Source organism: Diabrotica virgifera, chromosome 2 (assembly GCF_917563875.1).
Source record: "Diabrotica virgifera virgifera chromosome 2, PGI_DIABVI_V3a".
NCBI classification, from domain to species: Eukaryota; Metazoa; Arthropoda; class Insecta; order Coleoptera; family Chrysomelidae; genus Diabrotica; species Diabrotica virgifera.
In genome coordinates, this window is record NC_065444.1 from 160,300,078 (window position 1) to 160,326,769 (window position 26,692).

The 26,692-nt window shown below is 36.3% G+C and overlaps 1 protein-coding gene across 2 annotated transcripts in view; it reads right to left on the reverse strand.

Annotated features, from left to right (window-relative positions):
• Nucleotides 1-26,692, reverse strand: part of LOC114327758 (PDF receptor-like) — a 1,644,969-nt gene that overhangs the window by 43,094 nt on the left and 1,575,183 nt on the right. For both annotated transcript variants that reach the window (XM_050642878.1, XM_050642879.1), the window contains exon 14: nt 21,579-21,647. In XM_050642878.1, coding sequence (XP_050498835.1) covers nt 21,579-21,647 — 69 coding nt within the window. The remainder of the gene's footprint in view (nt 1-21,578; nt 21,648-26,692) is intronic.

Here is a 26,692-nt window from a genome sequence, read left to right on the forward strand (position 1 = left end):
TTAATTTCCATAGATTCTAAAAAAGATAGCTTAAGGCCTTTATTTTGGATATGCAGAATTTGAAACTCTTCATTGAAAGAATGATTATGATATAGAAGGTGAAGTGCGTATGTAGAAGTGTCTGTTTTTCTATTGTTGAAAGCCCTTTTGTGTTCTGCTATCCGTTTGTTAAAAGTTCTGCCAGTTTGACCGATGTACGTTTTCGGACAGTCACCACAAATTAGTTTGTACACACCACTCTGTAGTTGCTTTCTCTTTCGGCTTTTATTGTTCTTAATATATTTGCTTAAGTTGTTGTTAGTTGTGAATGTTGGTGTTATTCCTTTCTTTTTTATGTATCTGGCTTTTTTGTTGATATCTTGCCAGTATATGTGAGAGAGCAGAAGGTACTGGGTTCTTTCTGTGGTAGTGGATACACTAATTTCAGGGCTTTCTTATGGAGTTTTTGATTTAAAATTTTGTTAACTGTTTGTTTGTTATAGCCGTTGTTTACTGCTATTTGTTTAATTATGTTTAGTTCTATCTCGAAGTTATTTTTTGTCATGGGAATTTCTGTCAGTCTATGTATCATGCTATGGTAGGCTGCTAATTTTTGTTGTGTAGGATGGGATGATGAATTGTGTCCCGTAAATACGGGATGTTTAGAAATTGTCGTTTCAAGTTGGTTCATAAATATATCTGATAGTAATGGGCTTAGAGGATTACCCATAATAAGTCCTGCACTGTTGTTTGTGTATATTTGATTATTGAATTCAATAGTCTTGATTTATGCAAATTTCAAGGAGGTGTAAAATTTCAGATGCAATGATCGGATTTGTACTATTAAGGTCTAAAAGATTTTTAACTAAAACAAAAGTTTCTGTAGGAGGAACACTAGGAAAAAGATTTTTTACGTCAAATGAAATTAGTCTGGAGTTGTTGGGCAATTGAAAATGTTGTATTTAATTAACTAGTTCTAGTGTATTTTTTACGGTGAATTTAGCTGAAAATTTAGTGTATTGTGTACACTAGTGAAAATAGCGATCATTGCATCTGAAATTTTACACCTCCTGGAAATTTGCATAAATCAAGACTATTGAATTCAATAATCAAATATACACAAACAACAGTGCAGGACTTATTATGGGTAATCCTCTAAGCCCATTACTATCAGATATATTTATGAACCAACTTGAAACAACAATTTCTAAACATCCCGTATTTAAACAGTTCTTATATTGGTGGAGATACGTGGATGATATACTAGTATGCTTTACAGGAACTAACGGACAACTTGACCAATTTCTATCATATATTAATTCACTTCATAATAATATTGAGTTTACAATAGAAACAGAACAGAATAACTCCATAAACTTTCTAGATGTAACGATTTCCAGACTACACAACAAACATGAGTTCTCCGTATATCATAAACCTACCCATACTGACACAACTATACACAATTCATCATCCCATCCTACACAACACAAATCAGCAGCCTACCATAGCATGATACATAGACTGACAGAAATTCCCATGACAAAAAATAACTTCGAGATAGAACTAAACATCATTACACAAATAGCAGTAAACAACGGCTATAACGAACAAACAGTTAACAAAATTTTAAATCAAAACCTCCATAAGAAAGCCCTGAAATTAGTGTATCCACCACCAAAGAAAGAACCCAGTACTTTCTGCTCTCTCACATATACTGGCAAGATAACAACAAAAATAGCCAGATACTTAAAAAAGAAAGGAATAACACCAGCATTCAGAACTAACAACAACTTAAGCAAATATATTAAGAACAATAAAAGCCGAAAGAGAAAGCAACTACAGAGTGGTGTGTACAGACTAACTTGTGGTGATTGTCCGAAAGCGTACATCGGTCAAACTGGCAGAACTTTTGACAAACGGATAGCAGAACACAAAAGGGCTTTCAACAATAGAAAAACAGACAATTCTACATACGCACTTCACCTTCTAGATCATAATCATTATTTCAATGAAGAGTTTCAAATTCTGCATATCCAAAATAAAGGCCTTAAGCTATCTTTTTTAGAATCTATGGAAATTAATAAACTGAAAAATACAGATATAATTCTGAATGACCAACTCGAGACAAACCGCTCCCCACTCCTCAATCTCTTCAGTTAGAGACTTAAAAAGGCAAACACATTGTAAATTATATCATTTGAAAAAGGCACTCTGCCGAAACAGCTGTAGTCAGATAGTTGCAAATAATAAATTTTGTGGAAGTATAGAAAACAAAAGTTTTCAGTGTTTTATTGTGAGATAAAATGAACTTCCATCAAGTAACGGTCGAATCCATCAATTATTCAAAGAATAGAAGTAGACAATGTAGACACTATAACCATAAATGAACTGGAAGAAGCTACTGCAGAAATGAAAAACAGAAAAGCACCAGAGTATGACAGAATACCCAGTTAAATGATAAAAAAATTGGACAAAATGCAACAGAGCTATTAATAAAAATATTTAATATAGTTTGGAGAGAAGAACAGATACCGATGGACTGGCAGAAAGCACAGATTGTGCCGATTTATAAAAGGGGCGATAGAACAGATTGCAACAATTACAGAGGAGTAACATTGTTAAGCACTGCCATGAAAATATACGAAAAAATACTGAACAAAAGAATAATCGGAAAAATTGACAGCACACTCGAGGAAAAATAGCGGTTTCAGAAATGGCAAAAGCACAAAGGATCATATATTTACAATCAAACAAATAATAGAAAAATATCAGCAATAGGAGAAAAAGATGTATATGGCTTACAAATATCTTGAAAAAGCTTTTGACACGGTACCAAGGCAAAAATTATGGGAAATATTAGAGTAGACAGATATAAGTAACAAAATGATAAGGGTAATTAAGAACATTTACAACAACAATATGAATTATATAATTAGCCAAAACAGAACATCCAAACCATTTACTACGAACGAGAGACGGAGACAAGAAGGAAGATTAAGTCCAACACTGTTTATAATTTACATGGATGAGATAATTAAAAAATGTAAAGTAAAACTGAAAAAAATGTATGTGGGTTATAGAAATTTAAGAAGAGTAGATATTTCAGAGGGAGCATTCGCCGATCACGTCGTCATATTTGCCGAAAATGAGAAACAACTACAAAGAAATATTGAAATATGGAATTAAACACTAAAAAAATATGGAATAACAATTAATAAAAATAAAACAAAAGTTATGGTCGTGGAGGGAAAGGAAGAAGAAGAAAAGTTAAACATAAAAATAGAAGAAGTAAAAATAGAACAAGCCCGAACATTCCAATAATTAGGAGTAGAATTAGAAGACAGCAGAAGACAGGAAAATTAATAAATGAATTCAAAAACCATAAACCTATACTATGCAATGAGCAACAATATCATAAATAAAAAAAATAACATGAAAAACAAAAAATAATGTGTTCAAGTCAATATATAGACCTGTAATAATCTTTGCTTGCGACTCATGGGTACTAACAGAACGACAAAAGAGCAAAATACAGGCAGTAGAAATGAAATACCTTAGACGAGTTCGAGGAGTTGCCAAAAGAGATAGACTACGGAACACTCTAATAAGAAAAGATTTGGAAACAGAGTCAACGTTAGAATTTATATAGAGAAGGCAACTCAATTCGTGGGGTCATCTTCAGAGAATGGATCAGACAAAACCGGTGAAGGAAATTTGGCAGGCAAAACGCAAAGAGGAAAGAAGAAATGTAGACCTCGACAAACATGGGATAGAACACTAGGCAAAATATTCGAGAAAAGGGGAACAACGTGGATAGAAGCAAGGACGCTGGCCAGAAATAAGAAGGAATGGTCAAATTTGTACATAATACAAATGTATACCAATTATTAGTTGTTAGATTTAAGAGTAAGTTGTTTTTGTGTTGTATTATAATGTAATGTATTGAAGCCTTACACTACTATGTTGTAAAAAGGTTTTTTGAAAATATATACCTATATTTTATAAAATATAATATATTATATATACATTCCTTAATTTAACCAATGTTGTAATATCGGCGCACGGCATTGGCCAGCTATGAATTTTCCTATTTTCTACAGTAGGTACTCTCAGTTGACCTACAACCATTGTGCGTGAGGGCGACTGTTTTTTTGAAAACTTAAGTTTTCAAATAATTTCAAGATACAAAGCACCCCAGAATTTTTGACATTTTGACTAAAATTGTTAATTTTTATTTCCTTTTTACATGACGAACATAAATACCTAGGTTGGAAAAAAGTATTTAATCAAATTATTATTTTGTTGTTTTTGTGTCAAAGTGCAAAAAAATGCAATGTTTATGTTTAATTAATAATAATAAGGTCTATAATCTGTATCCATTTATTTTCTTGTTTTATATTGTTCCTAAATTAGTATGGTATAGTTAGACCCAAACCCAGACATCCAAAGTGAAAGTTATCCTCCAACACCAAATTGTTCTATATGGTCCACATATTGTTCAGAAAAAGTCACACCATTTTGAGCGTCGGGTTTGGGAGGGAGAGGGGGGAGAAATCTGCAAATTCGTAGTTTTTTACGTTTTTCGTCAATATTTCTAAAACTAAGCGGTTTAGCATAAACCACCGTCTACACAAAATTGTTCTACATTAAATTTGAAATAAAAAAGGCCCTATGCATAACCCTTCTAAAATGAACGTTTCCAAAGTTACGGCGATAGTCTAGTATAATTGGTCCAAAAAAAGGCCTAACCCAGACATCCAAAGTAAGAGTTTTCCTTCAACACCAAATTGTTCTCTATGGTCCACATATTGTTCAGTAAAAAGTTACAATATTTTGAGCGTCCGGTTTAGGGGGGGGGGGGAGATGGGGAAGGAGTCGGTAAATTAGTAGTTTTTTACGTTTTTCGTCAATATTTCTAAAACTATGCTTTAGCGTAAGGAATGTTCTATAGAAAAATGTTCTACATAAAATTTAAAACAAAAAAGGTTCGATACATAATTGTTATAAAATCAACGGTTCCTGAGTTACGGAGATTGAAAAGTGGAGGTTTTCGATACTTTTTATATTTACCGATTTCTCCCCCCTCTCCCCCCCAAACCCGACGCTCAAAATGGTGTGACTTTTTTCTGAACATTATGTGGACCATATAGAACAATTTGGTGTTGGAGGATAACTTTCACTTTGGATGTCTGGGTTTTTGGTATAGTTATATCATAAATATTGCCCAAAAAATATAAAAAGTATCGAAAACCTCGACTTCACCCTCCGTAACTCTGGAACCGTTGATTTTATAACAATTATGTTTAGAATATTTTTTGTTTTAAATTTCATGTAGAACATTTTTGTAAATAGCATTGTTTACGCTAAAGCATAGTTTTAGAAATATTGACGAAATACTTAAAAAACTACTAATTTACCGGCTTTTCTCCCATCTCCCTCCCAAACCGGACGCTCAAAATGGTGTAACTTTTTACTGAACAATATGTGGACCATATAGAACATTTTGGTGTTGGAGGAAAACTTTGACTTTTGATGTTTGGGTTAGGCCTTTTTTGGACCAGTTATACTATACTACATCCGTAACTTTGGAACCATTCATTTTAGAAAGACTATGCATAGGGCCTTTTTTATTTCAAATTTAATGTAGAACAATTTTGTATAGAGGATTGTTCATGCGAAACCGCATAGTTTTAGAAATATTGGCGAAAAACTTAAAAAACTACGAATTTACCGATTTCTCCCCCCTCTCCCCCCCAAACCCGACGCTCAAAATGGTGTGACTTTTTTCTGGACATTGTGTGGACCATATAGAACAATTTGGTGTTGAAGGATAACTTTCACTTTGGATATCTGGGTTATGCCATCTTTTGGATCAACTATACTATACTAAATGTTTAATTAATAAAATGGACTAATTACGTTTCGAAGTGAGGACGTTTGAGTTGGAATAAATTGCTTTTCTCAAAAATGGGCGTCATTGGAAATAAATCCCGAAACCAGTCGATTTTTATTTTTAAATTATAATTTTTGGCATATATGTATCATAATAATGACGTCATCCATCAGGGCTTGATGACGTAATGGATGATATTTTGAAATGAGAATAGGGCCGTGTGATAACTCATTTGAAAGGTTATTCAACAATGCTTTATTCACTATTAAAATTAATTATTTATAAAAGGTGCCCAAAATTTTTTTTAATTAAATTAATGGAGACAAAAAAAATGTATATATTTTATTTAATTCGAAATATATTTTACTGTTGTCCGAAAACACAAAAATGTTTATTTGATAAATAAATATTATTTTTCGCTTAAATTCAATATTAAAGCTGTTACCCACCTGCCTCTTAGCAGTTTGAACATTTAATTTAAGCGAAAAGCAATGTTTATTTTTCAGATTAAGGTTTTTTCTATTGTCTGACAGCAGTAAAATGTATTTTGCATTAAATAAATTACATAAATTCTTCTTTTTGTTTCAATTAATTTATTTAAAAAAAATTTTTAGGTACATTGTATAAATAATTATGTTAATATTTATATTAGTGAATAGAGGATTGAATCACCTTTTGAATGAGCTGTAACACGACCCCTATTCCTATTAAAAAAAAACATCGATTACGTCATCACGCTAAGATAGATGACGTTACTAGTATGATATATTATATATCCAAAAATTATAATTTGGAACTAAATCTAGACCTGTTTCGGGATTTACCATTTTCGAGAAAATTAATTTATTCCAACTCAAACATCCTCAGTGTATGTAAAAATGTGCAGGATTTATAGTCGCAAGTCACTATTGAACCAACATACCTTAGATGGTTAACTAAATCACGATACCAGTTGAGGGTTAAATCCATAGAACCCTACCCGTGTCTTTAGAAGATTTAAATCAACGAATTGTCAACGAATGCCTACGAATCACCCCGTAAATTCTTCAGAATATGAGGAAGAACGCTTCGAACAAACTCGTATTATTGTATGGATGCAGGAGGATGCAGTAAATAAGCAGAATTTTTAAGACTAACAGAATGAGACCGAATTTAAAAATTAAAAACTAATATAGAGAATTGCAATGGCTTCCAAACGATATCTAATTTGACCTCGATTTTCATTAAAAAAATTTGGGGTAGGAAATTCTTACCTTGGTCTATATGGAGTATAGTAAAATAATCGAAAATAGCGGAAAAATGTTTTCCCTTTTAATGAAAAATTTGCTAAAAAAAGTTATTCAAAAATATTGTAGTTCCTGATAATGAGTCTGTTCCGTTTTCTTCCGCCCACTCTCTATATACCTATCTAAAAATATTTAAATGAATCGAACTATACTAAATTTACTAAACCAAGATGCAGTAGAAATAAACAAACCAAGACACGATAAATGCTACTAGGAGAATAAATATAAAATACGACACAAATACTCATCTAAATAGTTAATCATAAAAGTGCCACAAGGAAATAGCTTCAGAACAACACTACTATTAGGAGCACTCCCGAATCATAATTTACAATGTACATATGTACATTGTAAATCCCAAATCATGATTTACAAAGTTTATACATTGTAAATTATGATTCGAGAGTGCTCGTAGTAGTATTTAACGTGTCTTGGTTTGTTTATTTCTACTGCATCTTGATTGTAAATTTAGTATAGGTATCTTAATCAACATTGTAGAAAGATGAAACGATCTTAAAATTTGTATTAAAACTCGTTAATTTGTCAATATAATATCGCATGTCAGATGAGGTCAAAATAAAAACTTCGTTTCCTACTAAGTAGAGAAACAAACGTATTATCAGTGAAATGAAACTACTCTAAATATATTTGAATTAAACCGATATTGAAACGGTGTAGTTCTCTGGGGGAGGTATTTTCAATAAGATTGTTCTATCTGACCGTCAAATCAATAGAATCAGAGTTTCATTTGCAGTGGTCTAGTTACTGGGTCTATTGAATAAAAAGAAGTATTTGCTTTTACTTCCTCGTATTTAAGTATTTACCTAATCGTAATTAAATAAAGCATTAAAGTAATGACTTTATTCAATTACTATTAAGTAAATACTTAAATACTTTTAAGTAAAAGCAAATACTTCTTTTTATTCAATAGACCCACTGTCATGGAAATCCAACTGCCGATTTTTTTATTTACCCACTTTGCCCATTGGACCAACAATCACTTATTTGTAACTTGATTTTTTTTATTTAGTCGCTAGCAATTAATTTGTAGGGTTTAATTTACCCTTACGTGAACGACATGCTACAAATTTACAAACGCTATTTACTTAAACATTTCCTTCTTTAAAATGATCTGAATTCACATAGATTCTCTTCTTTATACATAATGTGGATATATTTTTAAGCACAAGAAAGTTAGATTAACACAAGCCATCAACGAGATAACAAATTTTACTAGAAATACCTTATTCTTATGTCCTTTAGCCCCAAGAATTGCTCAAACATTTTGAGCGAAAAATCCTGAGAAGAATATATTATGGAGGGATAAAATAGGCCAATGTTTGTGGCGCAGGCGTTGCAACTCTGAGTTGTATAGAAGTTTTGGAGAACATGACTTTGTAAAATTCATTAAGGTAAGGTAAGGTAAGGTGCCACGCCTTAGATAGATAGGTTATGTAATAAGGCGAGAGGAAGATGCCATAGTCAGAAAAGTTTTTGACCGAAGAGGGTCGATAGAACAACGAGCAAGAGGAAGACCAAGACTTAAATACCAAAACAACTTTAACAACGAGAATAGTTTAAAATTTATTGTAATTAGAGCACGGAGAAGAGTTTCCAGAGAGAGGAGCTAATGAAGAATTATTCTTAAGAAGGCTTTGGCTCATAAAGAGCTGTAACGCCACTGATGACGTCCTTTAGCTAACTGAATTTAAATACTGATACCTAACTGTATCACCTACCATTTTCTCACATTTCATACTTGAATTAATTTAACCGATACCCTCATAAAGGACTGAATTGCTTTTATACAGTGAAGAGCGCGATAATGACGGGCAAAATAACGAAAAAGATGGAAAACATAATATGTTGTGTAATAAAAAGGGTTTCAACTAGTAGAGGTGGGAAAATATCGGAATATCGGTAGAAACGTATAATTTAATTTAAATTACATTATCACTATGAGCCCAGTAAGAGCTAGTTGACTTTAGTCATATTTGTACGTACAACATTCTTCCCAACCTAGTTTTATTACGTTATTTATGTCTTCTTCTATTCCTTGTTTGGTTTATTGGCCTCCACCTACTTGGGTATTTGACCAGCTCATCGTCTCGGAATAAAGGAAAAATCCCTGATTCCTGGATGCAGTAACAGATCTTAAGCTTAAGACGTTCATTAAGCTGAGCTTACGAAACCTACGCGTTGCACCATTGAGTCTTAGATTAATTTTCAGCTTTCCACAATGAATTGCTACGTGGAGTGCTTAGATAAGAATCGAAAATTATGGCGCAGCGTAAGTGACACTGAAAGAGGCCCTATCTATAAGCTGAGCTGGGCTAAGCTGGAGCTTAGGATTTGTTGGTGCAACCAGGTATTATTCACCTACAATTTGAAGTTCATATGGGACAAACACAACACAAGCAAGAACTTTTCTTGCTCAGGGATAACTACAGACCATTACAAAATCTGCTTTAATCAGCCACAATCTTAGTTTGAAATTAAGTTTATTTGACGTTCCTATTTCGATTTACCGTTTATTTTTGTCAGCAGAAACGAATAGAATGGAACATTAAAATAAAAATTTTTAATCGTCGTTGTAAATACAATATTGGGTGTTCTTGTTATATTTTGGATTGACAGGCTTGTGCTTAAAAAACATAAAAGAAATAATTATAGAACATAGAGAAAATACCCAATGTTGCCTCTATAACACAGTTTATAAAAATTTATCTGAGAATTTTAAAACTTCTTGTTTATTTAATACATTAAGTTATTAACAAAAATATCCAAAAGAATTACAAAATTTCTCAAAACAATTTCGGTTTTATCACACCATCGTAAGTGATATTTGAACATTTGCAATAAGCTACTTAAAAAACGGTGACCCTAATTTTCTTGAACATAGCGACCACGTATGAGTCAAGCCAAAGGTACCAGCCAATAATATATCAATATCACCTGATCTTCCAACTCAGTGATATCAATGTCACCTGATCTTCCAACTCAGTTGGCTGGTAACTTTGGCTTGATCCAGATGATGTCATAATTATATTCTTGACTGATTTTATTTGCCGTCTTACAATAACAGGATTTTTTTCTGAATCGGTTTGTTGTTATAGCTGGTTTTACTATAGCCAATCTGCTATTTCTTTATCTTTCATTTGTTTAAGGTACTGGCTCAGATTTTTTTAGTGTTAAATCTGCCGAGATCGAAACCGAGTCGTTCGACTTGGCAAGCGAATAATTAGCCGCTGATCTACGGCCGCCATCAGTAACACTTTTGATAACTTTTGTACCATTCTTTCTGGTGTTAGTTACCCTGCATAAAATATTACAAGAGTATGTAAAATTAGAGTGGTATTCTTTATTGTAGCTCTAACGTATTTTTTTTCTCTGATTCTGGCCTTGGTTTAAAACTAGAACCTTTAGCCACGTAATTGTAAAACTTATCACTAACTCAGGTGTAATGTGTAGTGGGCGTGTGTTGAGTAAGTGTCTTGTTACTTTGCAAAGTCGACGTCATTGTCTTTGCAAAGAGACGCTAATTGTATCCGAACGTCCGCGGTCCCTCACCGATCCCACAAGGACAGAAACTATTTTCATTTATTAATTTATAATAAATGAAAAAACTTCTGACCCTGGTGGGATTCGAACTCACTACCATTCGGAACTATAAATCCAAAGGTTAGGCGCTCTTACCACTGAGCCACAGAGGGGGTTCTCTAACGTAATTAAATATACTATATCTTCAATAACTTTGATCTTAATTTTTCCTATTTTTTATAATATGTTATTTTAGTTAAACACTTTATAGAATATATTTTTCACCTTGCGTTACACAGTAGATAAAGTGATTTGACGTACAGTATTCTTTAATTTAAATTTAGTACAGGTCAATCTTAGTTGAAAAAGAAGGATGTAAAAGACTATTATATATAATTTTAATTACATATAACTTCCTAGTAATATTTAGTCAGTTTACTTAGGGATTTTCTAGAACTGTAGTGTCTCAACAATCAAAAGAACCAACCTTTTATTTCCGTTCGATGTTAACACAGTCAGTTCTGTAATAATTGTTGATGTATCACGTCTCCTGTTCAAGTCATGTAAGCTAAACAATAAGGTTTACTTAGTCCTTTAAATAATTTATTTCTAGTATTCATTATAATTCTCATATATTAATAAAAAACCTGATAGAGATTGATGAAAATTTAAATACTACTCATATACGAAAGCCTATGTAAATTTCAGAGATTTATGCTTGGTTGCACCAACAGATCTTAAGCTTAAGGCGAGAGTAAGATAAGAATTAATATAATATAAAAATGTATACCATTTTTATTCAGTTGCAATGCAAAGGCAAAACAATCTTACTTTTCAATTAGAATACGGAGTGCAGTCCAGTCCCTTGAACCGCGATTTTCGGCTCTTATTGGAGCCTTCATCGGAAGGAACGTAGGCACTGTTCTCCATGTACTTTGTTCTCCATGGAGAACAGTGCCTACGTTCCTTCCGATGAAGGCTCCGATAAGAGCTGAAAATCGCGGTTCAAGGGACTGGACTGCACTCCGTATTCTAATTGAAAAGTAAGATTGTTTTGCCTTCGCATTGCAACTGAATAAAAATGGTATACATTTTTATTTTATAGTCGTATTACTCCGTAGAGTAACTAGGTGCATTTTTCCGTTGGAACTTTACCAGCTGCAGACGGGGAATGTGAATTGCATAGTGTAGAATTCCTTCCCTCTCGTCTTCATTGCAGCATCCATTTGACTTGCAAATTGTAGAAGTCTTGGCGGTGTCACCAGGAAAGTGTACCAATAAGTTTTAAATTTAAAAATCTTTTAGTAATATTTTTAATATTTTCAATATTAATAATTTACTATTAGGATTGAAAACTACTTCGTCTTCGTCAATTAATATAATATAATTATAATATAATATAATAAGAATATTATAATATCATAATAATATAATTATTGATAATATGGTAAGAATCGAAAATTATGGTGCACCTTAGTGATAATTAAAGCGGCCTTACCTATAAGCTGAGCTGGGCTAAAGTGGAGCTTAAGATCTGTTGGTGCAACCAGGCATTAGAAAACTTTTCTATTAATGAGATCAATTTTGACATGTCCACAAATATTTAGCTTTTAAGTATATGCCAATATGATTTTTTAAGGAATAATAAAATGAAGCAATCATTAATTTTAGATTATTTGAAAATACAAAAATTATACTATGAGTGTAAACTATACTAAACACAATGGAGGGACATGTTGCAAAAATGAAAGACGACAGGTGGATAAAAAAATTACTTGAGTGGAGACTACGAGCAGACAAGCGAAGCCGAGGGAGACCTTCACCGCGATTGACCGACGACCTCAAAAGAATTGTGACCAATTGGATAGCAAAGACGCAGAACAGAAGAAGATGGAAATGTCTAGAGGAGGCCTATGTTCAACAATGGACACATCAGGGTTGACTAATGATGATGTTACTCCGTGTTCAAAAAAATATGCAACACAATCTTAAATTGATGTAATTGTGTTCATTAATGTTCATCCATTTATATTCAGTGGGATCATATTCAGATTCCGTTAAATGAATTTTGAAGTTACTACCAGTTAGCATATGTCTATCACCCACCGTTTAGCGGGGGTGGCGCCCAAAATTTGACAATATTTTAAAAAAGATGTTTTAAAAATTATATTTTTCCCTAACTGTAATGAAAATCAAGAAGAAACCCTGCGGCAATTTATCACAAATAATTGGCCTGATTTTTTGGTAAGAATTAATTTAAAAAAATAATCAAAACTGATTTTGGGCAACCACTGTTGCTTTAGAGAGCAAAGAAAGTAAAATATGCATATGTCAGAATGTGTAGCAGACAGTGTGTTCTTTTATTTTCCATAAGTACGTTATCAAAAAAATGAATAGGTGACGGAAAAAAAAAGAACAAAAACTGGAGCCCGTCAAAACACTTCTGAGGTTTACGGCGCCACTGAACCGTAACGGTTGCTTATACGAATAAAATGCGTAGGACCTTATTTGTAGCTAAAATAGTGATCTTAAATTCTGTATAAGTTCTGTTTCAAAAATATGCTTATGTAATGAGAAAATCGTAAAAACATGCTCGCCAAGGGATAGGGGTAGTTTCTACAGTATATTTTCAAGGATAGGGGCAGTTTCCGCAGGAATATTGCAATAACCATATATGTTTATGAAAATCCCTATTGATAAAGCATATGCCCATATGGGTTAAAAAGCAAAAAAAAATTTAACCCCCATTTTATTTATTTTTTTTTTGCTACAAGGGTTGCATCAAGAAATCGCTTTTGGTGTCTATGCATGGGTAATAAGAACGTGCACAAAATGATGTATGAAGCATTTTAAGAAAGGGCTTGGTGTGTGAAGAATTCCAAGAAAATCACTTTCTTTATTGCAGTGTCGATTCTTGATTTCCATTACATTTAGGGAAAAACAATTTTGTTTATAAGCATATTTTTTTTTAATTTGGCAACTTTGGGGTGCACTCCGCTAAACGGTGGGTGATAGACATTGGCAGTCCGGAAATAAATAGTAGGAAATATAGTCCTCTTCATTTTGATATTTAGTAAATTTTTTGCAAAATGTACAGGAAGGGCTACGTTTCGGAAAAACCACAAATTACCCCGTTTAAAGGAATGAAAAGGGGGGTTACTGGGTGAAATTTTTTAAGAAAAAGTTAGTCTTATAATAAGCACCCCTTGATATACCAGAAAAAAAAAATAAAACCGGACTTGTGTCCATTTTGCGAGGTTTAACCTCTGGTTCCTACACTATTAGGGCATTTAGAAAAAAATAAATCGATTTTTAAATACAACACCTAGAGACTTGCAACTTTTTGCATTCTATTCAGGATAATTTTGAACACAATATGAAACCACAGTGTTTTCCTCTTCGGGAAAAAATTCTACTGCATAAAAATGGGTGGAAATGCATATTTACACATTAAAGTGCCTAAAATTCAGCCGGAATTGCATAATTATGTCAAAATAAATGTATTCATGACCATATTTTGTTACTTGGAGGTTTTTGGGGTAACTGAAGACGAATACGCCATCATAACCGACCACAGGAACACCTTGTATCCAGGTTCACTGCTTCTCCTGCTCATCGTAAAAGGCGAAAAATTGGAGCAGCTGTCCGCTGGCCTTCAACCTAGCTCCTAACCTGTCCCTGTGTGATAGTTATTACCCCCCAACTATCATACGACACCCACCCCTACCCAACATACATGTGCTAATACCCAAACCTATACCCGAGGAGAAAACCTCCACGAATATAAAAACCAGTGGAGGAAACCACTGAAAACAAACGGATATGCATAGGGATTGCGGCTATGCACCATTCTAATATACCGCCACTCCAACCTCAAGGTGTAGCACCATCGTGCCGAAGGGGTGCATGGCCCAGGGGTAACATAGTGGGCTACAAGCGATGCCTAAGGGAGATGGCGAACCCGAGGGGAAAACAGCCTTGGCGGGGCAAGGCGCACTGCCCCACTGGACCGATCAGCAGGACCCAATTCGTGGGAAGGAAGATGGGACAAAAAAGAAAAACAAAAAAGCGGAAGAGACAGCAGCGGGGGCGAAGAAGGAAACAGAAGAGGCGGGGAAAAAGAAAGGGAAGAAACTCAAGGGGAGAAAAAATGGAGAAGAGAAGTGGAAGAAACGGAAGACCACGGATCTAGAACCAGCGCAAACAGAAGCAAGGGAAAAGAAAGAGAATGTATGGGGAAAACAAGGGAAGTAAGAGAGAAACAGGAAACCAAGAGAGAAGAAGAAAGAAAGAGAGTAGGAAGAGAAAAAAAGGGAGAAGGGAACAAACAGAAGGACGAAGACAATAAAACGAAGAGTCAAGGGAAAGAATACGTAAAGGGCGAAGAAGGGGAATCGAGCAGCTCTGACAACGAAAGCAGTTCAGCTGATGAATCGGAGGAAGAGGAGCAAACACCCAACTGCAATGCAAGAACAAAGTTGGAACGCCTCCAGGATAGTGTAGCGGCCCTTGAGAAACTCAATGCTGAGGTGCCAAATACAAGGGTTGCCATAAAGCAGGAGGTCGACAACCTAAGAAATCGGTTGTTCGATTATACCGAGGAAGTGGAGGAAAGCAAGGAGAAAGAAGAGGTTCCAAGGAAGTCTGTTTGCACGACATCCAGAGGTGTGCAGACGAACATGGAGTCATTGAAAGTCAAGAAAACGGCGAAAATGGGTGTTCAAGTGGATCTAGAGAACCCAGAAGCCATTAAAAGGATGGTGGACGCCATCACAGAAAAAATGGCAATATGCGAGTACGAGGAAATAGCAGAGTTCTTAAATGAGGACTGGCCGGAGGAAGTCTTCCAAAGAACTGTAGTGAAAGAGAGGGAAATCTCTGAAATAGCAGCAGACGTGGCAGTATTTGTTACTAACAACGACGAGGACAACAAAGCCATGGAAACAGTGAAAGGTATGTTTCCTGACCTACCAGGCGCTCCAGCGGAGGTGGATGAGGATAGAGGCCTAGGAACTGTGAGAGTCACGATGTCTGCTCATGTAGATGGAACGTGGATTAACAAGGAGAAATATGGATTCAAACTTCTCCCAAACAAGAAGGAAGAACTCGAGTCGGTGAAGTTCCTCAAGACATGCAGGAAACTGGTAAAGAAGATGGAGGAGCTAGGAAGAGAAAGAGTAGGAATCCACACGCCAACATCACTAGGAATTGAGACATCGAGGAGAATCCTGGAGTGGGCTGCAAGAGAAAGGGGTGTGACGATCACACTCCTAGGCAAAAAAGCTAGAAGAGGGTGGGCAAACATAAACACCAAGCCCAGAGAACAAAGTGGAGTAGTACTCATCAGCAAAAACAAAGAAAAATCATTTGCTGACCTAATGACAGAAGTTAAAAATAACCTCACAGGAAGAAAGACCATCGACATAAAAAGGATCGGACAGACCAGAAACCAACGAATATCACTGGAGCTGGGTGGAGGAAGGGAAATGGCGAAGGAAGTGAAGAAACACCTTTCTGGTAGCACATGTGTGTCGAGAGCAGTGGCAAAAGGGGGCGTTGTAAAAAGAAGAATCTTGGTACAGGAAATCCCACCCAACACAACAGAGGACGTGATCCAAAATGCCATAGGAGAAGCAGCAGTTAAGGAGCGGGCATGTGATATCGTAAAGACCTGGATCGAGACACGGGGCGGAGTAAAAGGGATGATGAGTGCCGTGGTGGATGTGGACGAAGACGCGGCCGAAAAGATCCTAAGAATGAGAAGAATTAGGGTAGCTTATACCTCCTGTCGAGTCATGGCAATGGCACTGTAAAGGGCAGAACAGAAGAGGATGTTGCTTCCGATGCGGCAAACAGGGTCACATAGCGTCGGAATGCAAGGCAGAAACAATCAGATGCCTCAACTGCGATGTGACCGGATATGTGGCTAACTCAAGAAGATGTCCAAAGTTCAACCAACTGGTTGAAAGCAGGGGCCACTAAGTACTAGTCCCAGTAAGAGCGCGCGAGTTGAAAAAGTATGAAAGATATCGTGAAAAAAGTATGAGTCTAAGAAATGGCGAACACAGTAAACAAGATCCGAGAGCTGAGAGTGCTTCAAACGAACGTGGGAACGGCGAGATTAGCACTTGATCTCACCGAGACTACCGCCGTAGAAAAGAAGATCGACGTGTTGGTGACGGCGGAGCCAAACCAAACAGCGGCTAAGAAAAGATACGACTGTGGATCGAAGATACGAAGATACTGTGGATACGACTGGGAGGGCCGCTGTACGAATCTACAATAGAAAGCTGTGAGTGTTTGAAATTAAACCGAAAAAGAATACGTGATCTTCCGGATGGAGAGGATGCAGCTGGTCTGCTGTTATGTTTCTCTAAACATAACAGTGGGTGAGTACGAGAGGAAGATGGACGAGAAAATGCAGGAAGTGGGGAACACAGCAGGAGAATGCGTGGTGCTGGGAGACTTTAATGCAAAAGCAGCGGAGTGGGGATCTCCTATTACCGACACTCGTGGCAGGATACTGACCGACTGGGTGGGTACTCTGGATCTGGTAGTACTGAACACAGGTCTGGAGCCTACGTTTGTTAGGAGAGGTACGGGTACGTACATCGACCTGACGATGGCGACACAAGTAATAGCGGCGAAAGCAAGAGGCTGGAAGGTTTTGCCAGACTACACCGGAACGGAGCATCAGTACATCGGATTCTCGATAGTCGGGGCGGGGACTACTAACGCGGTCCGTGCGTCGGGTACGTCGGGGGGCGGATGCGGCGATGGAAATGACTGAAAAGTATATGAGGAGCTAATCAAATGGAGAGTTGGCATGATGCAGGGTCAATCACCGACGGTCGAAAACCTGGAGAGCGTAATTAAAGAAGCGATGGAGGGAAGCAGGATGGGTCGCCGAGATGCAAACAGGATGCCCTACTGGTGGAATGCGGACATCGAGGCACAAAGAAATGAATGTATAGCCATGAGAAGAAGGTTAACGAGAGCAAGGGGCAGAGCAGGAGTCGATCCTGATGTAATCGAGGAGATTGAGGAGGAGTACCGCGTACGGAAGAGGAAACTCTACAGGAAAATTCGTACAGAAAAGAGAAGGCACTGGAGAGAACTGTGTGAAAAACTTAATGAGGACGTCTGGGGTCAGTGATACAGGATCGCCATGAAAAAGTTCCATGCGTACCCCTCGTATGAAATGCCTATGGATAAGGAGCTCGAGGTAACACGAGAGCTCTTTCCCGCCGGCAGGTGGCATGGAGTACGGAGGGACGAGGAAGCTGAGTCCTTTACCATGGATGAACTCGTCGAGGCGTTGGGCGCACTCAAGACGCGCAGGTCCCCCGGTCTGGATCAGATATCACCTGAGGCGGTGAGGTATCTGGGACAGGCGGAGCCCGCGTGGCTTCTGGAGCACATGAATGCACTGCTGGAAGCACAGACCTTTTCTGAGTCTTGGAGGACATCGAAGTTGGTACTGCTTCCCAAAGCTGGGGAAAGGTATCGACCCATCTGCCTTCTTCCGTGCGTCAGTAAGCTGTATGAAAGAATGCTACGGGGACGTATCGATGGCATGATTGAGAGGTCGGGAGGCTTATCCCCGAGGCAATTTGGTTTTTGTAAAGGGAGAAGCACGATTGACGCAGTTGTGGGTGTATTCGACGCATTGCGCAATATAGGAGATGAACACCGTTGAGCGGCCCTGTTGTTGTTCGATGTTAGGAATACATTCAATACGCTGCAGTGGAACGAGGTAATGAAGGCAATGGAGAAGAGAGAATGTCCTGGATACCTGATGAACGTGGTAGCGGAATATCTGTCTGAGAGAAGAATTATGGTGGAGAAAGGCACGATTGTGGATGTGACGGCAGGTGTTCCCCAGGGATCTGTCTTGGGCCCGACACTATGGAACCTGGCATATGACGGGATTATGAATAGTGAATATGGAGAGGGTACGACTCCTTTCCCGTTCGCAGATGATCTCGCTGTGCTGGTAGTGGCGCGGGACGAGCCAGATCTTAAATACCGGGTACGGAACGCAGGCGGCGTCGTGAAGAAATGGATGACACAGCACGGACTGAAACTCGCAGCAGAGAAGACCGAAGCCATCATTTTGAAGGGGAAAAGGAACAGGCAAAGTGTGGAATTACAATGTGCAGGGGCGTGTCTAATACCCAAGAAACACGTAAAATACCTGGGAGTGACGTTGCACCAGAATGGAAAGTGAGGGGAGCACGTGCGGCTGGTGACCCAGAAGGCTGTAAACAGTGCGGCTGCGTTGGGGAGGGCGATGCCCAACATTAGTGGACCCAAATCCAAAAGGAGGACGGCCTTGCACGGTGTTGTGCAGTCGATCGTCCTCTACGCGGCACCAGTCTGGAGTGAGGTGGTAGAGATTCAGGCCTACAGAGGGCTCATTGCACGAGTGGATAGAACAAGTCTGCTGCGAGTGGCATGCGCGTACAGGACTGTGTCTGCCGCAGTCTTGTAGGCCATCACTGGATGTGTTCCGCTGCATGTGTTGGTAGTAGAAAGAAAAGAACTATATGAGAGAAGAGACGTTGAGCTCACTATGGCCGAGAGAAGACAGGAAAGAGAAAGGTCAATTGAAAGATGGCAGGAAGAATAGGACAACACTGAGCATGTGGTACAGTGGACAAAGATTCTGCTATCTAACTTGAAGGATTGGATGGACTGTGGTCACAGACGACTGGATTATTTACTGTCGCAGGTGCTCACAGGACACGGGTATTTTAGAGCCTATCTCTCTAGGTTTGGAAAGACTGACACTGATGAATGTCTATACTGCGGACACCCGGACACCGTTACACATACGATGCTAGAGTGCAACAGATGGATAATAGAAAGGAATCAATAGTGATCAAGAAGAAAGAAGAGGAGGAAAAACAGCTCTACCAACGATAGGGGTGAGATGGAAATATATTGTAAGTAGAAGGTAGAGGGAATAAGTTTTGATGAGAGGCGAATAGGTGAGTTACATTGTATGAGACAGACTTCGGAGCGCTGGATGACAGAGGAAGGTCTGGTTTAGCAGGTAGGCATTCGGAGTAGCCTCGACGACGAGAGAGTACTTTAAAGTACCTCGGGAATTATCGCTGGGGCTACGAAGAATGAATCCTGTACTAAGGTCAGGCAGGCGGCGTTCTGGACTGAGATGTCTTTTGAAGATTCCAGACCTCTTCTCTTTAAAGATGAAAAAAAAATTCACTGCTAAGGCACGTCGTCTGAATTTTCGAGGGTGTTCGGCACTAAATTGATGCAAACACATCACTCAGGGGTTTTTGGGGTCGCTATAACAATGTACATAATCAATGTACAATCTCCAGAACATAACATGTACTATTAGTGACCTTAAACACCAGATGGTACGAATGTCGTTTCTGATGGCATATTTGTATTCAGCGATCCCAAGAACCGCCTAGTAATCTATTTGCATACATTCAAGACCGAAAACTTTCAAAACTCCAGAAAAAGACGTTCCTTAGCAGCGACCGTTGGCATCAGGTGATCCGGGGGTTAGTTTTTCATGACGTATTCGTGTTCAGTACCCCCAAAACCCCTCGTGTAATCTGCTTGCATCAATGCAGTGCCACACTCCCTCGAAACTCCAGAAGATGGCGTGACTCTAGACTCTAGACCTTAGATGCCCCTAGTCTCAGTTCTGATGGCGTATTCGTTTTCAGCAACGCCAAATCCGCCAGAGTTATCCATTTGCGTCAATTTAATGCAGAAACCCCTCGAAATTCCCGAAGATGATGTGCCTTAGTAGTGACACTGGACCCAGGTGCCCCGAGAGTCAGTTTATATGGCGTAGTCGTGTTTAGTGTTCAGCGACTCCAAAAATCTCTAAGTAATCGGTTTACATAAATTTAGTGACGATAATTATGGAGCCTTCAGATGAGGTACCTTAGCACTTACCCTGGAAACCAGGTGCTCTGGAGATCGATTCTGATGGGATAGGGTAGTAGGGTAGTTTTCTATATAAAAATCGATGTATTCCAGTGTTTTTAGAGCTAATGCCTAGTTGCATGATAATAACTAAGAAAACAAACATACAAACAAGCATACATTTGGGAAATGTACCGATAGAAAGGGTTGACAAATACAAATACCTGGTAACCTGGATTTCAGAGAAAAATTATCAAACAACAGAAATAAGGACAAGGATAGAAATAGCAAGAAATGCGTTTGTAAAAATGAAAATAGTTCTCTGCAACAGACCTTAGCTTAGAACTGAGAGTAAGAGCTTTGAGATGCTACGTGTCCTCGATACTGCAATATGGACTTGAAAGCTGGACACAAAACACATAAATAAGCTACAGTCAATTGAAATGTGGTGTCACAGAAGGACGCTTAGAATAGCATGAACACAGAAGAAAACGAACACGGAATGGGCAACTCGAACTTTGCGAGAAATGGGTAAAGAATGTGAAATGATAAACACAATAAAAATGAGAAAGTTACAATATCTGATGCTAAATGCTAAGACTGATAATACAGGGAAAAATAAGAGGCGGAATGAGTATAGGAAGAAGGACAGTGTCATGGTTGAAGAATATTTAAAGGGATTGGTCACCTTCATCGCGAACGACATATCGCGATTCTGTTGGTTAAAAATCTGTATCGTAATGAAAATCTGTATCATAATGAAGTTAATTATGGTACAGGTAGTGAAATCATAATCGATATAGCATGAGAATAAAAAAAATTGCTTTTTGATAATGCAAATGAAATTTTTTATTGCTTTTTAAAAAATATATATAGTTTACTAGAAAAAAATTGTTTAATTGACCGATTCAGTGACAACAATTACGGAAACATACAGAAGATATAAATGATTGGTTTTTACTTACCGAATCTCCGTTTCATCCGCGGAAGGTCTTTTATATTTGCAACAAAATACCCATTTAGACGTTTCGCCACTAAAAATGTATAACCAGGTAAATTTTTTATTCTTAAGCTCTAATCACATTGTATAAAATGCGTGGCGTAATTGACGCTATGAGATGCAAAGTGGTCTAACCGAAAATAGAACACATGAGAAAAACAGTTCTGAAGTTTAGATATTTTCAAACTGGAATTAAACTGTTAATGTTAGAGGTTGTAATGTAATTTTTCGCAGAGCAATATTAAGGCCGTCAATGAGGGTATTTGGCTCCCAATTCCATCCTACTACATCGATTTACTTGATATTTTCACACTAAGTAGGGAATAGCTCAAGAAACAAAGTCTACCCTATGCCTATGTGCGCTTTTATCTTGGGGGGTGGTTCCCACCCCTTCTCGGGAGTGAAAAATGTTTTGGTTAAAACAGCCACGGAAGATGCTAGAGAACATAATTTTAAGCAAAAACTGTTTTATGATTATTTTTGAAAACTCAATACTTTTTGAGATATTCGTGGTTGAAAATTGGCCATTTTCATTGAAAAATGACACCTTTTGGGACGGATTTTGGCGAATACCTTAAAAACTATGCATCTAAAAAAAACTATATAAATTATTTCTGTAGGTTATAAAATAACAAAGAGATTCGTTCCCTCACAAATCTTCTAGTTAAAATACAAAGAGGGATATGGTAGGTAAGAAGAGTTTGTTTTTTTGCTGAATGCTCAAATCGGTGTACTCAGCTTGAAATAACAGAGAAACTGTCGATTTTAGGTGTACAATGATACTAATAAGTTTTGTAGTGCTTAAAAAGACATTTAAAATGAGCAATATTAAATGTCAATTACATTCAAACTAAGAGAGATATTCTGCAAAAAAGTTGATTACTAGTGTATTTTAAGAAGAAATGAGAAGTATATTTAACCCCTCATCCATCCGAATTTAAATACATCGTTTTTCTTCTCCAATACTTTTTATTATAGTGTTATTTCTATCTTCAAAAAGTTGCACTGGATTAAAATGAATGGTTTTTGAAAAAAGTAAGATCTAATTATAGAGTGCATTTTTTAATTTTCTTAAAAAACTTCCTTTTCCTCCATGTAACTCGAAAATGATAAGAGACACGAAAAAACATACTACACAAAAAATGTAGGGCTTTTTTAGATAAAAATTTCCTTTTGATTTTTCATTACTGTATCTCTTATCATTTTCAAGTTACATGGAGAAAGAGGAAGATTTTAAGAAAATTTAAAAATGCGCTCTATAATTTGATCTTCTTTTTCAAAAACCATTCATTTTAAACCCGTCCAAATTTTTGAACATAGAAGTACCACTATAATAAAAGGTATTGTGGAAGGAAAACGATGCATTTACATTTTGGTGGATGGGGGTTAAAATTACTTCTCATTTTTTCTTAAAATACATTAGTTGTCAATTTTGCTTGCAGCATATCTCGCTTAGTTTTAATGTAATGTACCTTTAATATAGCTCATTTCAAATGTATTTTCAATCACTACAAAAGGTATTAGTAGCATTATACACCTAAAATCGACCGTTTCTTTGTTATTTCAAGTTGAATACACCAATTTGAGAATGTACCAAAAAAGAAACTATTTTCACCTTCCATATCTCTTTTTGTATTATAACTAGAAGATTTATGAAGGAAAGTGTCTCTTAATTTTTTTAGAACCTACAAAAAGGTTTAATATAGTTTTTTTAGTTACATGTATAGTTTTTAAAGTATTCGCAAAAAACCGTTCAAAAAGGTATTGTTTCAATGAAAATGGTCAATTTTCAACCACGAATATCTCAAAAAGTATTGAGTTTTCAAAAAAAAATTATAAAAGAGTTTTTGCTTCTCTGTAGGTTCTCTAGCGAATTCCGTGGTAATTTTAACCAAAAAAATTTCCACCCCTAAGAAGGGGTGGGAACCGCCCTCAAGATAAAAGCACACATCGGAATAGGGTAGACTTTGAATTAGGAGATAAGCAGAGGCTATTCCCAAAGTTTCATTAAAATCCATGCAGTAGGATAGAATTCGGAGGTAATATCCTATTCTTGCTCCCTTTGACTGGCGTATGTGGAATGCTGATATATTTTTTTACTTAAATTATTTAAATATGGATAACTTATGTTTTTTTTATTTGTTTAAATTTATGTGTCTCAGCTGCACTGGCGATTGACACAAACAATATTGGTTATACAATAATTAATTACAATGAGGACTTATAACTAATTGTTATAACGGTTAATTTCTAAATCTTAAATAACATTAGGTGAAAATTATGACAAAAATATTGGATATACAATCAAAAGATACTATAGAGACTTACAACTAAATATTACAATAATTATTAATTATTGATTATAATGATTAATTACTAATCACTGAATTTTGAATAACGGGTAGAGATTATAAAGACAAAAGATCATATTGTGTTAAATAATTGAATGTCTTTCAAGAAACTAATTAGGCTATGAAGTTGATTGGACGAGTTTAAATATCTTTATTTGGCGATTTGGCGAAGTTTGCGTCTATTTATTTGCGTCACATGATGTGTTTCACGCTTAAAACACTAAAGCAAATTTGACAAATTATACGCCAGTCAATGGGAGCAAGAATAGGATATTACCTCCGAAATCTATCCTACTGCATGGATTTTAATGAAATTTTGGGCATAGCATCTACTTATCTCCTAATTGAGTCTACCTTATGCCGATGTGTGCTTTTATCTTGGGGGTGGTTTTATCTTCATAGGGGTGAAAAAGTTTTTGGTTAAAATTACTACGGAATTCTCTAGAGAACCTTAACCTAAGCAAAAACTGTTCTATATTTTTTTTTTGAAAACTCAATACTTTTTGAGATATTCGTAGTTGAAAATTGGCCATTTTCATTGAAACATAACGTGAGGCGGTTTTTTGCGAATACATTAAAAACTATGTATCTAACTAAAAAAAATTTATTAAACATTTTTGTAGGTTATAAAAAAAACAAAGAGACACTTGCCTTCATAAATCTTCTAGTTATAATATAAAAAGAGATATGGTAGGTGAAAATAGTTTGTTTTTTGGTACATTCTCAAATTGGTGTATTCAACTTGAAATAACAGAGAAAAGGTCGATTTTAGGTGTATAATGCTACCCATACCTTTTGTAGTGCTTGAAATGGCCTTTAAAATGAGCTATATTAATGGTACATTGCATTAAAACTAACTAAGCGAGATATGCGCAAACAAAACTTGATAACTAATGTATTTTAAGAAAAAATGAGAAGTAATTTTAACCCCCATCCACCAAAATATAAATGCATCGTTTTCCTTTTTCAATACTTTTTATTATAGTATTATTTCTATGTTCAAAAAGTTGGACGGGCTTAAAATGAATGGACGGGGTCGAGTTCGCTCCCAATGGTAAGAATTTTACCTGAAAAAAAAAAAGGTAGAGTCCGAATTGGCTCCCATAGACAAAATTTATTTTACCTAAACATGTCGAAAATATCACCCAGCGTTGTCACTTTTTTCAAATTTTCTCTTTTTGTTAGAAACAGGTACTTTCCTAAAAATATCTATGGGAAAGGAGGAAGACCTAACCCTTCGGTCCTAACTTAACTTTCGGGTATTAGAGTGTAGAGCGCAAACCGGCCGATTTCAGGTAAGAGCGCAAAACGGTCGAGCGCATACCGGCTAACACCGATAATTTGTGTTAAAATTGCCACATATGCCAATGTTGAACTAAAACAAACTAAAAGTATTTGTCTAAAAGTGTAATTTTCCTATAAAAAGTATATCACTATGTAAATTTCCTAAGCAGTGTAAATATTACACGATTTGGCAACAATGTCTAATGTTTCCGCGATTATATGAGAGCCTACCCGCATTCATGCGGGAGCCAATTCGTACCCTTCTAAAATATACCTGAACGAAGCGGAGCGAACTCGACTTCACCCAAATGAATGGTTTTTGAAAAAAAAAATGATCAAATTATAGAGCGCATTTTTAAAATTTCTTAAAAATCTTCATTTTTCTCCATGTAACTGGAAAATGATAAGAGATACAGTAATGAAAAATACAAAGAAAATTTTTATCTGAAAAAAACCCTACATTTTTGTGTGGTCTTTTTTTTTCGTATCTCGTATCTTTTTCGAGTTACATGGAGGAAAAGGAAGATTTTTAAGAAAATTCAAAAATGCGCTCTATAGTTTTTTTTTTTCAAAAACCGTTCACTTTAATCCAGGCCAACTTTTTTAACATTTAAATAACACTATAATAAAAAGTATTGTAGAAGGAAAACGATGTATTTAAATTCTGATGGGTTTAAATATACTTCTCATTTCTTCTTAAAATACATTAGTCATCAAATTTTTAGCAGGATATCTCGCTTAGTTTGAATGTAATCGACATTTAGTAGTGCTCATTTTAAAGGCTTTTTCAAGCGCTACAAAAGTTATCAGTATAATTATACACATAAATCGACAGTTTCTCTGCTATTTCAAGTTGAATACATCGATTTGAGCATGCAGCAAAAAAACAAACTCTTCTTACCTACCATATCCCTCTTTGTATTTTCACTAGAAGATTTATGAAGGAACGTTTGTTAGATGCATAGTTTTTAAGGTATTCGCAAAAATCCGTCCGAAAAGGTGTTATTTTTCAATGAAAATGGCCAATTTTCAACCACGAATAACTCAAAAAGTATTAAGTTTTCAAAAAAATAATTATAGAACAGTTTTTGCTTAAAATTAGGTTCTCTAGCCTTTTCCGTGGTTATTTTTTTCAAAATTAAACAAATTTTAACCAAAACATTTTTCACCTACGAGAAGGTTCGGGTAGACTTTATAGGGTAGACTTTGTTTCTTGAGCTATTCCCTACTTACTGTGAAAATATCGAGTAAATCAATGTAGTAGGATGGAATTCGAAGCCAAATACCCTCATTGACTGCCCTTTTTGGGCTTCGGTTCAGACTTCATTAAGTATTCGTGTGTGTCTCGGGTATGTCCAATTCTCAACCTTCGAATGGCTGCTTTTCCTTTTCTAGTCATAGTTGGAGTTCAAATATATTAGCAGTATGCCGGATCTCGTGTAAT